The sequence below is a fragment of the Lytechinus pictus genome, chromosome 2 (assembly GCF_037042905.1).
Source record: "Lytechinus pictus isolate F3 Inbred chromosome 2, Lp3.0, whole genome shotgun sequence".
NCBI lineage: Eukaryota > Metazoa > Echinodermata > Echinoidea > Temnopleuroida > Toxopneustidae > Lytechinus > Lytechinus pictus.
The window spans coordinates 61,224,691-61,240,970 of NC_087246.1; the positions used below are offsets into that span (position 1 = coordinate 61,224,691).

General features: G+C 36.8%; 1 protein-coding gene across 1 annotated transcript; it reads left to right on the forward strand.

Moving 5' to 3' along the window:
• Positions 1-39: 39 nt before the first annotated feature.
• LOC129269258 (DNA-directed RNA polymerase II subunit RPB3-like) lies at positions 40-13,895 on the forward strand. Its single transcript, XM_064095303.1, has 7 exons — positions 40-336; positions 2,569-2,687; positions 6,877-6,929; positions 7,516-7,644; positions 9,098-9,143; positions 9,845-10,051; positions 10,600-13,895. Exons 1-7 carry the CDS (start codon positions 251-253, stop codon positions 10,785-10,787), a joined length of 828 nt encoding a protein of 275 aa, XP_063951373.1. The 5' UTR covers positions 40-250; the 3' UTR covers positions 10,788-13,895.
• The last annotated feature ends 2,385 nt before the right edge of the window (positions 13,896-16,280 follow it).

A 16,280-nucleotide genomic window follows, 5' to 3' on the forward strand; every position in this document is an offset into this window, starting at 1 on the left:
GGACAGCTTTAAAAAAAACTCCATACAGGTGGTATATTGTAAAGGCGTACGTGTTGCAAGAAAACATATTTGCAAATATTCTGTAGCAATTTTACATTTGATCAGTTTTAGTTTCTTGCAACGCCCGACTCGCGCAAAATCAAAATTCGCCACCATTGATTGCCAATCGCGTTCCATACTCATTTTTATTCCGACTCCGAGGACCGACAATCAAATTTCTGATAAAATCTTACAGAATTTGTCTAGAATTATGCCTTATGCCAACCAACCAACGATACAGTTAACGGAGCTGACTGATGACAATGTGAAGTTCATAATCGAAGACACAGATCTTAGGTAAAATTCGTTTATAAAGTCAAAGAGTAACTTTTAATGTCATGTGTGACTTGAGCTGTGCGAGTTGGATTAGCACGCAATGTCAATTGGGTTGAAACGAACAGGGTTTTTCGGTCGTGCTGCTCACTCAGTGACTCACACGTATTGCGAGGTTAGTCCTTAACTCTTATCTTAAGGCTTTAGTATACTAACCTCGCACCCACTCACACGTATTGCGAGGTTAGTATGCTATAGGCCTACAAACCTTGCACGACGTATCCGTACGTGTCTACGCAGTCGATATTTTACTAGTTGTCGGTTAACATCGCTTCATATTAACGGGAATAATGTTAGCCAAAACTAAGTCAAAACTCATTCCGCTACTCACCACTGACACCACTTTTTCTGGTGACGGGCGTTCCATTTTCATTTTTTATATTTTTAATATACAAAGCACATAAAAAAAGAGCAAAATCGCTTACCTCGGCCGGGGAAGTGGCTTGCCTTTGCATGTCTCTTCCATCAGTCCATGGAAATTAAAAGGAAGGTCGTTGGTGGCGCTAATAGTAATAGTAATACAATTCACAACCTTATTTCAGCTCGTCTGTATTTTATAACTAGAAAAAGTCTAGATTCATTGTATGCGAAATTCCCATGATTGTTTGATAAAATATAGACACCAATAAATGCAATAACTTAAAAAACATACTTTTCAGATTACTTTTGCTGACACTAATACTTTTTGGAAAACATCCAAGGCCAAGCGATGACAAATTAAACAAAAAAATAGAAAATTCTAGGCCTACATGCCTTGAACGAAGCCAGCAGTGCTACCGTTCGTTTGTCAACGAACATTCCACCGAAGTCTTTACAATAAAAAGATTGGACACTTTGCCGACTTTGCATAACACTTTGCATGTAAATCGCACGCCCTCTTTAGCTAATTAGACAAAAAAAATCGGAAATTAAAAGACGGATCCATATTTTATCAACGAGAAGAGAAATCAGCGCTTAAATGACTCGGATATTTGTGATATTAGGGGGAATTGACTTTACATCGTTCGGTAAGTTTCGTAGAAGGACTTGATTTTATAAAACCTCTTTTTAATTATATTTGCGGGATTGCCATGCAATTGTTGCAATTTTGCATGCGCCATGCCTTCAATTTTCCTGTACACGGTGCGTAATGCACCCATGGGTGACATTAGGGCTGTTATCGATAACGTCTTTATCGATAGTCTTGTCGATAATCGCTTGTTTTTGCCACTTAGGGATATCTATAACGTTTCTCTCGTCAATAATACCCAATATTATGTTTGGACTCAGTGATTTTCCGCGATTTCACAGAAATGGCCTTTTGAAAGTGGCTTTTCAAACGGAAAATCACGGAAAACATATTTTTCCTCAAACTGCACAGTCACAGAACAGCAACAGAAATTACTCCAAAATCTTAACCAAATATGAATGCTTACTAGGCACAAAACACGATCTCACCCCCACTTCGCTATAATCATGTAAAAATATTTTTTAAATATCATCATGGAGTCCTTAAGGCTACATGTAGCAACCACCCTGCCTGTGTGGAAAATCTACATGACATGGTATGCCAATGCAGTACAGAGCACATACATAAATAATTAATTTAAAAAAATTTATTGTAACCAAAAATACTAATTTCCATAGTAATCATGGTAATACAGTTGCAATTTATTTTATTAACCTTGCCCGTACCATTTTTATATTCACTAAAGTTAACTTAGGACGCTAAAAAATCTATTTCTAATTTATAAAAAATAATTAAAAGAATTCAATTTACTTAAGAGCCAAGTTTATGATGAATAGCTGTATTGGAAACTGACTGTCAAAAAATCAAGTTTTTGTCCCCTAGAACAGGAGAAAATACGCCAAACATTGCCAACCTTATTTCACCACACAGGGAGTAACAGAGAACAATGTTATATCATAACCTTGTTCATTGAATGAGTGCATTGCCCCAAATCCCAAAACTAATCTACTGTAGAGTAAAATCCCCCATATCAGATGCTTAAGCATAATTGGACCAAAAAAATACAGCGCTAATGGCTAATTATACAGTTTTGCACCGGCCGACCTTGCGATGTTACATTGTAGGACACTAATTTAAGATTTTCACCTCAAATTTTGTCCGTTGATCGATCGATCCCACTCATTCTTGACAGTAAACAAGGTTCTGAAGTACTCTTTTCTTTTTCTTTTTTTCTGTATTGACCACAGTGTTGCGAACAGTATCAGGAGGACTATGCTGGCAGAGGTTCCCACAATAGCAATTGACTGGGTAGAAATTCAGGCAAACAGCTCAGTCCTTCATGATGAATTTATTTCTCATAGAGTTGGTAAGTTCTTAAGATAAGATTTGCCAGCCCTAAATTCCCAACACTGAACATATTGAAATCCTGGATGTAAAATATTAAAGAAAAGTTTAGTGAAAGAGCACGCAGTCAGTGACCAAATGGGAGAGTGTGTCTTATTATTATTTTATTCGGCACTTCATCAAAAACAAGACAGCATGTACAATGCAGGATTGAGAAATAGTACAAAAATACAAATAGTTTTTAGACCCTTTCTCACCCAACCAGGTAGCCTGGGTAGGGAATAGGTCAACTTAATGGCCATGGCCCACAGGCCTTCCCTCCCACACCCGATTGGGTGAACAAAGATCATTACATAATAGAGTTACAAAATGGAATAACATGATAGTATAAGACAGGTAGGTTGCACACAAAAAAAGGGAACCAACTTATGTTTGACATAACCATAGAAAACAGGAGGAACAAATATTTGATTGAAAATAATTGACCCAGAATTAGGGAACAGTTGAAATAAATAACTTTACAACGCATGAAATAAAAGATATAACAAAATCAGAATATTGGACACCGTTTAGGAAATAAAAATGAAACTTGATAATGTGTTGTGGATCTTTAGACATATTCTGATTTATATTTTAATCTAACTGGAACTTAAGGATATCCCTCTTGAGGACACACAGAACATGATTAATGTTTCCCGAGACTATTTCAACTCTGCATTCAGAGGGCAGGGCTTCCCATACTATGGGATATCTGTGAATTGCAGTCTGATGGAGTCTCTCTGTTCTTGCCTTTAGGTGTACAAATCTAACATCTACGTCAGAACGCCTTACACGTATTACAATATTATCCCTTGCGACTTCGCAAACGATCAAACCATACAACAATTTAACAAAAAAGGACACCATTAAGAAAATCCTCCGAAATTTTAACGTGTGCCATTTTAATAATCGCAAACGTTGGTCATATGGCATCTCTTGACGTCGCTGTCTGAGTATCATTCGTGTTGCCCTTCTCTGAATGTGCTCAGCATATCAATATGATTCTGAGTATAGACCATCCAAGCTGGCACTCCGTAATCAAGGATGGGCAGCACAAGTGACTTGTATAATGTCAGAAGCGCTCGTGAAGAGAGGCCAGCCGACATACGGGTTAGGAGCCCGAGCATACGGTTACACCTTGAAACAACATGATTTACATGGTCATCCCAATTCAACTGGGAATTGAGAAATACCCCTAAGTACTTGATACAACTGACCTGTTCAATTACCTCATCATCTATCATGTAACTAGTGTTACCAACATTCTTTTTACGAGGAGCAATTCTCATTGCTTTGGTTTTACTGGCATTCAACTGCATCCTGTTAAGACTACACCATGATACAACCCTATCTAGATCTTCCTGAAGGAATCTGGTCTCAACTGGGTCTCTAATCAATCTATATATCAATGTGTCATCTGCAAAAAGCAGGCAATGTGATTGGACAACTCTTACTAGATCATTGATAAACATATTAAACAATCTCGGACCCAGGACACTTCCTTGGGGTATACCAGAAGTAACAATTGCAGGATCTGAGCAAGAACCACGGTATTGCACAGCCTGGTAACGATTAGATACAAATGACTTTATCCAATTCCACAGACTACCTTGTATGTTGTAATTCTCAGAGAGCTTATTAAGAAGAATGTCGTGGGGCATGCGGTCGAAGGCCTTACTAAAATCAAGGAACACAGTATCAATAATTGGGGTAGGAGAATTGTCAAGGGCAGTATACCATGTATGAGTTACATTCATTAGCTGTGTTACACAGGACCTCTTTTGGCTAAACCCATGCTGGTTGGGGCTTATCAATCCATATGTTTCTAGATGTTCTCGAATCCTATTATCAATCAAAGTTTCCATCATTTTACACACGATGCTTGTCAAAGCAACTGGACGATAATTTGACACATTAGATGCACTACCAGATTTGTGGACGGGGATAATAAGAGCATCCTTCCATTGAGAAGGCAATTTACCAAGTGAAATTGAAATATTGACTTCAGAATAACTGCCGTGATTTTATCGGGTCCCGGTGATTTATTCATGGGCAACTTGCTAATGAGATCTGCGATTTCCCGAGAGTGAATCTTTATTGAACTCAAAGGGGGAATCGCCATGTTACAAGGTCGGGGCGTTTCAGGTAGTACATCACAATCACTAAACACTGATAAAAAGTAATCTGAGAAACATTTAGCTATTTCATCTGATTTGCTAGTTGGTTTACCATCTACATTAATGATTTGGGGAGGGGGGTTGCGTTTCTTTGAGCGTATATAGCTAAAGAAACGTTTCCTATTGTCTGGCAATGAAAATAAGTCATTCACATACTTCCAATAAGATTTGTTGACAATATTCTTCACTCTATTCCTGATTTCTTTATATCTTGACCACAATTCAGAACTACTACCTCCAGACTCTCTACATGCTTGAGCACGTTTAAAGCATTGTTTTTTCTTTAACAACAGTTGCTTTATATCCTTATCGATCCATGGACGACAGAACTTTTTACTTTTTTGTACTTTGGAAGGGATACATTCATTAATTGCCGCCTGAAACACATCCATAAAACCTTCCCAGCATTGGTCAATATTTTTCTCATCTATGAATAAATTCCAAGGGGCAAGATGAAGCAGATTATTCAAATGATCATAATCACCTTTACTATAACACAGGAACCTTCGAATAACAGACTTTGGTGGTTGTGGTTTACAAACGTGAAATATGATAGATACAGCATAGTGATCACTCTGAACACAATTTTCTACCACATCAACACTCTGACATAATTCTGGACGGTTAACAAATACAAGATCGATAACCGTTCCCTCTGAAGGGCTGTCAATTCGAGGTCTAGTAATATCATGAACACATTGAGTCATTTCCATAGTGTCAAACACACGAATCAAATTATCTCTATTCCTATTACCGTGATCAGTCCAGTTAACATTGAAATCCCCTACGAATAAGACACCCCGGTATCTATTACCGATTGCCTGAATCTTGTCAACAGTACATTCAAGTTTCTCAAAAAAGTCATTTGTTGAATTTGGTGGTCTGTACATAGAACAAAGTAACCACTTCGACTCCCTCATACTTATTTCAACAATAACGAGTTCAAGGTCAGGGTGTTCTAATTCTGACACTCGCTGTGGCAGCAAATATGGTCGAGCTCCCACAAGAACTCCTCCACCACGGTTGAGGGATCGATCTCTGCGAAAGATACAAAATTCTTCATTTAAGCCAAGTTCATTTGTGCTGAAGTCCTCATTCTTATAAATAGAATTCAAAGTATGTTCAATCTAGTCTATCAAAACAACAAACCATCGTTTAGTTTAAGCAGAAAAATAAGAATAAAATGACATTGCACGTGTATATGAAATTTATATTTTATACATTTCACATTGTGTTGGTATGGAGACTTTCTACTGTATCATCGATGTGAGGTTGGGTTATCATTACACCATAATTATTACTGCTAGTTCGTTTGTGGTAAGATTAATTTATTTTCCGGAGTTTGAATAAGCCTACATGTAAGTAAGATTTGGACATGGGGTGTGAAACTCTGGGGGGCTGGGGGCTCTAATGGGCAATTCCATAGGTTGGTGGACATGAGCTCAATGTGTCTTTGTACATATACATGTAGCCCATCTGAACCGTAACGTGAGTAACCACTTTATCTGCACCCCTAGTAAAAACCATGTGTTCTTTATTTTTTGAATTATATACAAATTTGTCTCCCTAATATACTTCTTTGAAATGGATATAAAAGCCTTGTATGAGGACACTTTTCACTTATGTCCACTTTTCATTTTATGCATGTCCAAATCATGTAACATGAGTAACCGACACATTTCAAAGATTTGCCAGGAGCATAATGAAATTTCCCAAGTTTTGTTTTTATACAAAGGATAGTCAGACTGCGTACTATGTTGTGATTAAGAGATCTTTAGTTCCTATCAATAATAATGGAGTTAGAGCTCCAAGTATGAGTCAAGGTGTCTCCAAATGTAACGTGGGTAACCGTGGAATAGCCCTTATGTAATTTATGGGGTGGGGTATTTTGGACAGGCATTTCAGGAGCGAATTGCCGATGTGTCTGTTTGGCTGCAGTATGTATGGTTGGTTCTGCTTCTATTAATTGGTTCTATTAAACTCATTTTGTTATAGGTCTCATTCCACTTACAAGTGATGAAGTAGTTGACAAACTTAACTTCAACAGGGTGAGTGATTTCTAAATCTAAACTTATTATAAGTTTGCAATAAGATTCATATGCCATTTTTGTCATATTTAAACTAACAAGAAGTATTAGAATTTTGTATCAAATGAAAGGAAATATATATTTTTAAAAATTTCAAAAAAAACCCTTACGATATGATCATTGAAGCATTCATAGTTATGCTTTAAATGATCACAGAAAGTATGAAAGTATGCATCATTCATATTTAATTATTTATTCAATCATGCATGATCGACTGATCAGAATTTACATCTTGGCATTAAAAAAATAGGCTAAACTTTCAAATTAATTAAATTTTATTATAGCTGGGCTTGGTATTGTTTATTTCCAATAAAGTTCATCTTCTTCTTTTATTGTGTAAATGTAAGTGTACAAATGATTTAGGACATTGTATACCAGCACTTGCTGATTGAACAAAATAATGTATGGGTATTTGGCATATTTAGAGGACATGTTTAAAAGTGCGTTAGTGTTCTAGATGATGGTATTGCATTGCTTACTTTCCATATTAAATCATTCCCCCTACTTTGTAAAACCAGGCCCTAAACTTATCTCTATCTATAAACAGGACTGTGGATGTGAGGAGTTTTGTTCAGAATGCTCAGTGGAGCTGTCATTGGACGTGAAGTGTACAGATGATCAGACACGTCATGTAACATCCAGGGATCTACTCTCAAGTAACCAGAAAGTCGTCCCGGTAAGCCCATGCTGCCTTCTAATTTGGGCCCTTATCATGACGTCACTCGTTCAAATTAAGCCTGAGAGATTGATTGACAACAGTGTACCCGACACCCTGTATTAATAACTGCGTTTTCTTCCTATGATTCTATGTTATTACAATCACTTAAAATTTAGTTTTATTGAGACCTCACTGTTACATGTAGTTTTATTGATTATTTCTCTATTCCCTGCACTTTGTATTCATCCTTCTGATAAATACTTCATGTCAATTTTCAACTGCGGCACGTTCTATGGAGGAAAAGTTGTTAACCCACAGGGAAAGTAGGCTTGTGTTAATCTAATCAATGTTTATGGCACATGAATTGTGTATTAAAACCTTTGTATTTTCTGAACCTGATACATACAGTCGGCATACCACATTAAAGATTGATTTTGTTTCGCCTGCATAGCAGAACGCAACTATAGGCGCCGCTTTTCCGACGGCGGCGACAGCGGCGTCGTCAACATTGAAATCTTAACCAAGGTTAAGTTTTTGAAATGTCATACCTTAGAAAGTATATGGACCTAGTTCATAAAACTTAAACATAAGGGTAATAGTGTATCACTGAGTTTCACATCACATGATTATGGTCAACAAACTTTGGCCATGTTGGGGTTATTTGAGGAATTGTCATCATAACTTTAGAAGTTTATGGATCTAATTCATGAAACTTGGACATAAGAGCAACCATGCATTCCTGAATATCATGCGCGAGTTTCAGGTCACATGACCAAGGTCAAAGGTCACTTAGTGTCAATGAACTTTGACCATATTGGGGGTATTTGAGGAATTGTTATCATAACTTTGACATTTTATGGATCTAGTTCATGAAATTTGGACATAAGAACAATCGAGTATCCTTGAATATCTTGTGCTAGATTCAGGTCACATGATCAAGGTCAGAGGTCATTTAGGGTCAGCAAACTTTGGTAATGTTGGGGGTATTTGTGGAATTGTCATCATAACTTTAAAAGTCTATGGATTTAGTTCTTGAAACTTGGACATAAGAGCAGCAATGTATCCCTGAATACCGTGTGTGTTTCAGGAACATGGCCAAGATCAAAGATCATTTAAAGGTCAATGAACTCTGGCCGTGTTGGGAGTATGTGTTGAATTGGCATCATAACTTAGGAAGTTTATGGTACTTGCTCATGAAACATCGACATAAGGGTAATCAAGTATGAATGATTGTTTTGCACATGTCTTAGGTCAGGTCATTTTGGGTCAATGGACATAATATTTTATTATCATATTAGTGTTTTCTTCTGTGAATAATCAAAGGAAGCACTGCTGCTATATCGAATTGCGTAATGCAGGCAAGACTGCCAGAGGCGTTCCACTTGTTTAACTTTATTTTTTCAAGTTGAGAAAATGTCCATGATGTTGATCATGCGATCATTTTTTTTTTTCATTCAAAATTTCAATACAGGTTCCATCAAGAAATCAAGAGTCAAGTGACTATGGTGAAGTAGATGGTGAGTTGTGGAAAAAAGGGCTTAAATTTGTTTTTACTTATTTGGTATTTCTTACACAGATATTATGGCCATTGCTGCAGATAAAAACATCACCAGTACATTCTTTCCTAATAAAATATCTCCTTTATATCTGGTCACATTTGCTCTACGGCAGCCGTACGGCGAGTCGAAAACAGTCGTTTTAACATTTTTTGTACCAGCTACATATAGGTGGTTTGAATAAAAATGAATAAAACGGCTGCTTTCTACTCGCCGTATGGCTGCCGTAGAGCAAATGTGACCGAGGTTTTAGTGTGGATTTAAATCTTAGCCAAGGCATTGATTCCTGTCATCCAGGAGATTTTCATCCACATTGTACTGCACTCTGGTAAGGTGACTGGGTACTCTGTATAATTTGTGTGTGTGTGTGTGTGTGTATTGCTGGGAATGACAGTTTGAGTTACAGCAAGAGGAATAAGAAATGTGTGCCTTGAATTCTTGAAATATACAACAGATTACACAACACGAATTATATTCTTTGATAGAATTCAAATGTCTCCCAAGTCTAACAGACTTCTCTGGACCCTATAAATCTGAATTAGGCAAATTTACCTGTATTTCATTAAAAATACTCAATCACCAAAGGTATTGAAATCAATATAGAAAGTGTTTTTGAGCATTTTTCTTTAAGCTGACTTTCTCTTTCTGCTCATTTCCATCAGACATCCTTATTGTAAAACTGAGGAAAGGCCAGGAGCTGAGGTTACGAGCGTATGCCAAGAAAGGTTTTGGTAAAGACCATGCCAAATGGGTCCCCACTGCAGCCATCGCATTTGAATACGACCCAGACAATGTGATGAGGCATACAGTGTACCCAAAACCAGATGAGTGGCCTAAGAGTGAATTCACAGAAGTAGATGAAGACACACGTAAGCACAAAGAGTTCAGTAAAACTTTGAGTTTGAAAAAGACTTGCATGACTTCCCTTACATAAAGGGTATTTTTCTTATTTGGGGCAATGCATTATTTGATCAGCATTTGCTCTGCAAATTTGTAACATTTTATTTCATTTATTGCTAAACTTTTTAAAGAGAATATATGTTGAAATTTAATTTGCATAGAGAGCACAGGTAAAGAAATGGTATATTTAAACGATTACCAATGTTAGAAACCAAGTACCTTGTACTTATTGATAAAGTCCAGAGCCTTTGGTCTAGTCTTTATTTTATTTTTGTATTTACAGATCTTAATAGTGTCCCATGTGTTTAAACATTGAAAAGAAATTCTAAATGTTGATTCATTTTGCATGCATGAGTACAAGTTGAAGTTTAATCATTTGCTAAATTAGTATCATGTTTTTTTTTTTTTTTTTTTTTGGGGGGGGGGTTCATGGATTTGTCCTTAAAAAATACATATCATAGTTGTCCATGCATTGATGCATCTTTTCTTTTTGTTACCACTCCATTTTTCCAAGCAGCACAAGGCAAGTTTGATGGTGATGCAGTTCCCAATAAGTTCTTCTTCAATGTGGAGTCTATTGGTGCTTTGACACCAGAAAACATTGTTTTCTCTGGGTTATCTGTTCTGAAAAAGAAATTGAGTGATCTGCAGACCCAGCATAGCCACGAAGCCCAGGCACAGGCCGAGGGTCTAACCATTAATTGAGCTACTTGTATGGTATTCACAGGACTTTATAGAAATCTTCAAGAGACTCTACGTTTTGAGATTAACATCAGTGGAATGGAATGGGAAGAGAGAGAGCAAGCAAGAAGGGAAAATCCAAATTTTACTGCTAAAATGAATGGACATTGGCCCGTATCCTGAAATCGGGTTTAATTCAAGCTTTGGTAAAATGTGGTTTAACTATGGATAGCCAATTGTGGTAGGTATCTCTATTAACAGTACAAGTTTAGTTTGTCAGCTCATTTTTAATTCAAATCATTCATAACTGACTTGGAATGATTAATGCATACCTGCCAACCATTCCGATTTTGGCGGAATTATACCGATTTTTCGACCTCCATTCCGAATTCCGAATTTTAAAACCAAAATTCCGATTTTTGGGTTAATCAATTTAGTGCTGAAATTATTGAAACGGCTGTATGATGCAACTAACGCATGCACGGCTGTAAGATGCGACTAACGCATAAACGACAGGAGCGCACGGCTACGCAAATACACAGTAAACGGCGCACAAACACTGTTAAGTTTGCAGTTCCATTGCAAATGCATGTGAAAATAACGAGCGCACACGCAACGGCCGCACTTAGAGCCGATGTTAGCGTTGACTTCCGGAAAAAAAATGGCAGCTGACATCGGCTAGCGAAAGTGCCAGTTTTTAGTGAGGACATGTTTTTACAATCCACGAACATCGGAAAAACCGTTAAAATTTCACTTTTTTAGACCCCTTGTTTCCTAACTACGATGTTAAGAATCACCGATGGTGATATTTTTGATGCGAAATATGGTGATTTAGGTAAGAAAAAATGACTTTTTATTTGAGGTATTGCCCATGTCGCCGGATGATTTTGTAGTGTGGGAGAGTAAGAGAATGTGTAGTGTACATGTCTAGAGTGTGTTGGTGATTCGATTTCAGTGGTATATTATAGAGTCGGGCTGCGCTGATTTAACGGCTGCACACCGACGCAGTTACTCTAACTTTTACTAGATCTATGAATTTTAACATTGATCTGTACTTTATTTTTTCGAATATTTGTCAAATTTTTGAGGAAGAAAGGAGATTTTCAACTATTGATCTCAATTGAGCCTTCGGAGTCGAACACCAAATCTACTTGCTTCGCTTGTCTAAACTCCCGGCGCCCGCCGAGTTGCTGCGCCTCAGCCTCGCCGGCGCACCGCAACGTGCTGTGGTGGGTGCGGGCCGGGCGGATGCAGCCGTTAGTTTCGGCTCCGTTTTTGTCATGGTGGAAAATCTGCTCAAATTAAAAATGTTGAGAGCTCTGGTGAACAAAAAAAGTTATTCCTTACAGATTTAAATGAAAACAAATCACACCTGAATGAAACTGGGTGGGTTTTTGTCACAAAAGTGATATTTTAAAGACCCTTTTAAAATTTTTAATTGATAAATTAAAGTCTACTCTACATGTACCTGTAGGTCATCCTCTGGTGTGGTAATGAGGGTAAATTTGCTTTTAAAAGTGTAGGGAAATGCTACTTTTACATGCTGAAAATGTAAAGAGTCCCTACCGTTGGAGCGGGCCAGACACCCGCTCGGCGCCTTCGTAGTTTTGATACTGATTTTTTATTATCAAAGGTTGGCAGGTATGTTAATGAAATAGTTCTCATTATCAAAACATGTAGAAAATGGCCAAGTAAAGATAGCAAACATAAGGTGAATGCAATTTGGGAATTTTTGGCTTCCCATATTTTTAGCAGTTAGCAGAGTTGGACCATGGCCCAAGTTAAACAAGACTTCAGAATATGGGCCATTGTGTTTAAGTATTATTAGCATATACTGGAATTATGCCTTTTGAAAGGGATATTGAAATCCAAGGAGCTGTAACACAGTGAATCTCCTGCCGCATGCCCAAATGCATTGGGATAGTCTTGATACTATACCCATTCAGTTTCAAAGGCACTGTCACTTTGTTCTAGATTTGTGGGTGACTGTTTTTGACAGTATCTCACACACAGTTGCCCCAGGAGCGCATGCAAATCTGATATGCCCACAAAAAAATTTGAACATGCTCAAAACTTGTTTGCGGGCGAGTTCTGGGTGAGTGCCAGCAACTCACAATGCTTGCACAGAACGATGTGACAGGGCTTTAAGATACTCTTTTTACAAATAAAGAGGAATTCTTTGAAGCGTACTATGTGTTTGAATTGTAGAGTACACAAATATTGTGGTATGAATTATGTTGAAAATAGTGGCAAAATTTCCCATCTTCCTATTTGGTATGTATTACAATACTACAGTACATGTCCAAAATGTTGCACCCTGGGTAAGGACTCCGGAACTAAGTAAGTAGTACAGTCTTCAGCTGGTGCTCTTCAAAGTGAATGTGGCGGACTGACTGTAATGTTTCACATCATTTGTTTTCAGTAATCATATATCTTAACTCACTAGGCCTATATTCATGATGGTCTGGTAATAATTTATCGTGAATATGAAGCATCTCTATCAATTTGATCACCTGCTGTTCTGAGGTTTGGCTTCAGAGACAAAGTGATACAGCCTCTTTGAAGAACATCAGCTCAAGGCAGAAACCAAATGTAACAGAAATTCTTTAAAAGATTCTAGTATTCAAAAACACAAAATCATCAGCCTTAATAGGGAAAGTATCAAAATAATTGCCAAAAATAGAAATGCTTTTAAAGTGAATTTCATGCTCATGGTTTTGTTTTTGCTTAGTGCACAGTAAGCAGTGAGACTAGATTCATTCATGCACAGAGACTGCTTCTACACACAGAGTTTGAAGTCTAGTCTTGTTGCAGACTACTTGGGTATAGTCACACAAGCATATTCTGTTGAAGAAACTTATGTCCATCGGCTTTGTGACATTATATGCCTTGTGCATACAAGCTCTGTACCTGGGTCGCAATTTATTAGTCACACAAAGCAATGGTATCCATCGCATCAAATGGTTGTAAATATATTTTCAAGCAATTGCTTTGCTATTTCAAATTCCATATTATTTGTGTCATTTTTTAACAAGCATTGGTCAATGAGGGCTAGTGGTGAATATCTGTTTCTGTCATGTAAATTTATCATGTGTATGATTTGTAAATAAATTGTTAGAAAATGAGAAGAAACTCTTCTGTATTGATTTTAATGTTTTGATTTCTGAATCGCATTGTTCCTTTAAAAAGAAGCATGCCGATTCTAAGAATTGTGACCATCTGCCTCAAGACTAGCAAGATTCTCTGTAATTGGCCAAAATAGTATTTTAGTCTTCAAAATTTACAGAGTAGCTTCTCTTCTCCATAGTAGCCAAATTTAAAGATATTCCTGGACTACTGGAAGTTTCACTCAAATTGCAATCATGCTGGAGTAACCCTGTGAATTCAACCTTTGTTTTCTCCTTATTCTTTGAAGCTCTCTCTTTTAATTTTCTTCATCGAATAAAATACTTGTGTAGGTTGTTTATTGTTGATCAATTTTTACAAGCTATATATCATTTCAAGATGAAGATCTGCTTTTACACACTTAATACCTCAAAATTAATTTTGGACGACTTATTGTGGGTTATAAGGTGGAGAGTCAATGAAAATCCAAGAGTGATGCATGCTTAATTGGCTCAAACGTGAGTATGCCAGCAATGAGAATATCTGGAATGAATGATTTTCCAGGACTTTCCAGAATTTGACAAATTATATGATTTAGTTGCTCCTTGGGGATTGAATTCTTTGTGTTGCAATACAATTTGCTATGCACATTGTCTGTTGCAAACTACATTGGACTGCTAACAACCTTTTAAAAAGTCCATTACCTCCAAAATTGTTTATCAACATTGAAAACTAAAATTTATTCTCAAGATAATTTCAAACATGACAAGCAGCACACAATGGATGCCTATCCGATATTATTTTTTAAAGGGTTATCCCAAGAATGTAAAATAATAAAAGAAACAATACAAATATAAAATTACATGTACTACATTTATTGTATTCTGATCACTGCAAATATTAAATATACAATGTAATTCAATCAACATTTGAGCATAATAGCACATACATTATGCAATTATCATTTTTTAAGTCCAATAAAATTCTGAGCGAATGATATAAAAGCATGAATCATAATTGTCATGATTTACAAGACAGGTCCATGAACGAAAGCCAATCAAAACTTAAAAGATGCATGGACTTCTATGTAAGTACATGTAACAAGATAGATATGGAAAAGATGGATATGCAGAAAACCTATACTCACCTAAATTACTCGCATGATATTATAGTCTTGTTCAATCGATATGTGAAATTGGTATTTTAATATTTAGACTATCATTTCTTTAGACTGGCATGATCACAGTCTGATGAATATCTATTGCATACATGTTAAAACTCACTTTTCCAATATGCCTATTGGCAACTGGGAGAGAATACAAGAATTGAGAGTAAAACATCAAAATATGACCATTTAAAAGACAAGTCCACCCCAACAATAAAATTATTTGAATTAAAAGAGAAAAATTCAACAAGCATAACACTGAAAATTTCATCGAAATCGGATGTAAAATAAAAAAGCAAAAAAAATAAAAATAGCTTTATATATCTGAAAGAGTAATTCTTCTTTATATTATCAAAATGTCAAGTTGTAAAGATGAATAGAAAACAAGATACAAGAGTTTCTTTGACACAATTTTTAGCAGACTACCGGTAGTTGGAAGTTTCACAGTGTGCACATCTCATGCTTGAAAGAACCAAGAACTTCAAACATTGTTTTCTCCTTTATTTTTGGAAGCTCTCACGTAGTTTCTTCTCCATGCAATCAAATAAAGTACATAACTGTTGATCAATTTCATCAAGTTATATATTATTTAAAAGCTGAGGGTGTGCTTTTTCAAACTCAATAAAAATCTCCACATTCATTTGAGTGACTTAATGTTGACATTGAAACTACAATGAACAAATATGGGTAAATCTATCAATCATGCCCGGGAGGGCCATTCAAATATATTGCTGTACACACGCGTGACCAAGGAATTTCCAAACACCCCCTAAACGAGTTTTTCTCTGTGTGCAAAATAACCCCCTAAACAAGTTTTTCCCGGGCTTTATTTACACATTTTGGCCCTAAACAAGTTGTCGCCAAAATATGACCTTGGGGAAAAAAAAACATACCCTAAACACGTTTGGCTAGTCTTTAAAAGAGCTTTGGGGGAAAAAACATACCCTAAATACGTTTGACCCCGCGATTGACCATTGACTAGTCTTTCAAAACCACCCTTTTTCTTGAAAATCAGTGTTTTTGATACCCTTAACGAGTCCACGCGCGGACCACGTCCAAAACTGAAAAAACACCCCTTTAAACACGTTTTTTTTGGTCACGCGTGTGTACAGCAATATATTTGACTGCCCCCCCCCCCCCCCCCCCCGGGCAATCATGTTACTGTAATAGGTGGGAGTTCCAATACATACGCAAAATCAAACTGCCTCACTTAACCCTTAACGTGCCATGAACACATCTGTGCATCC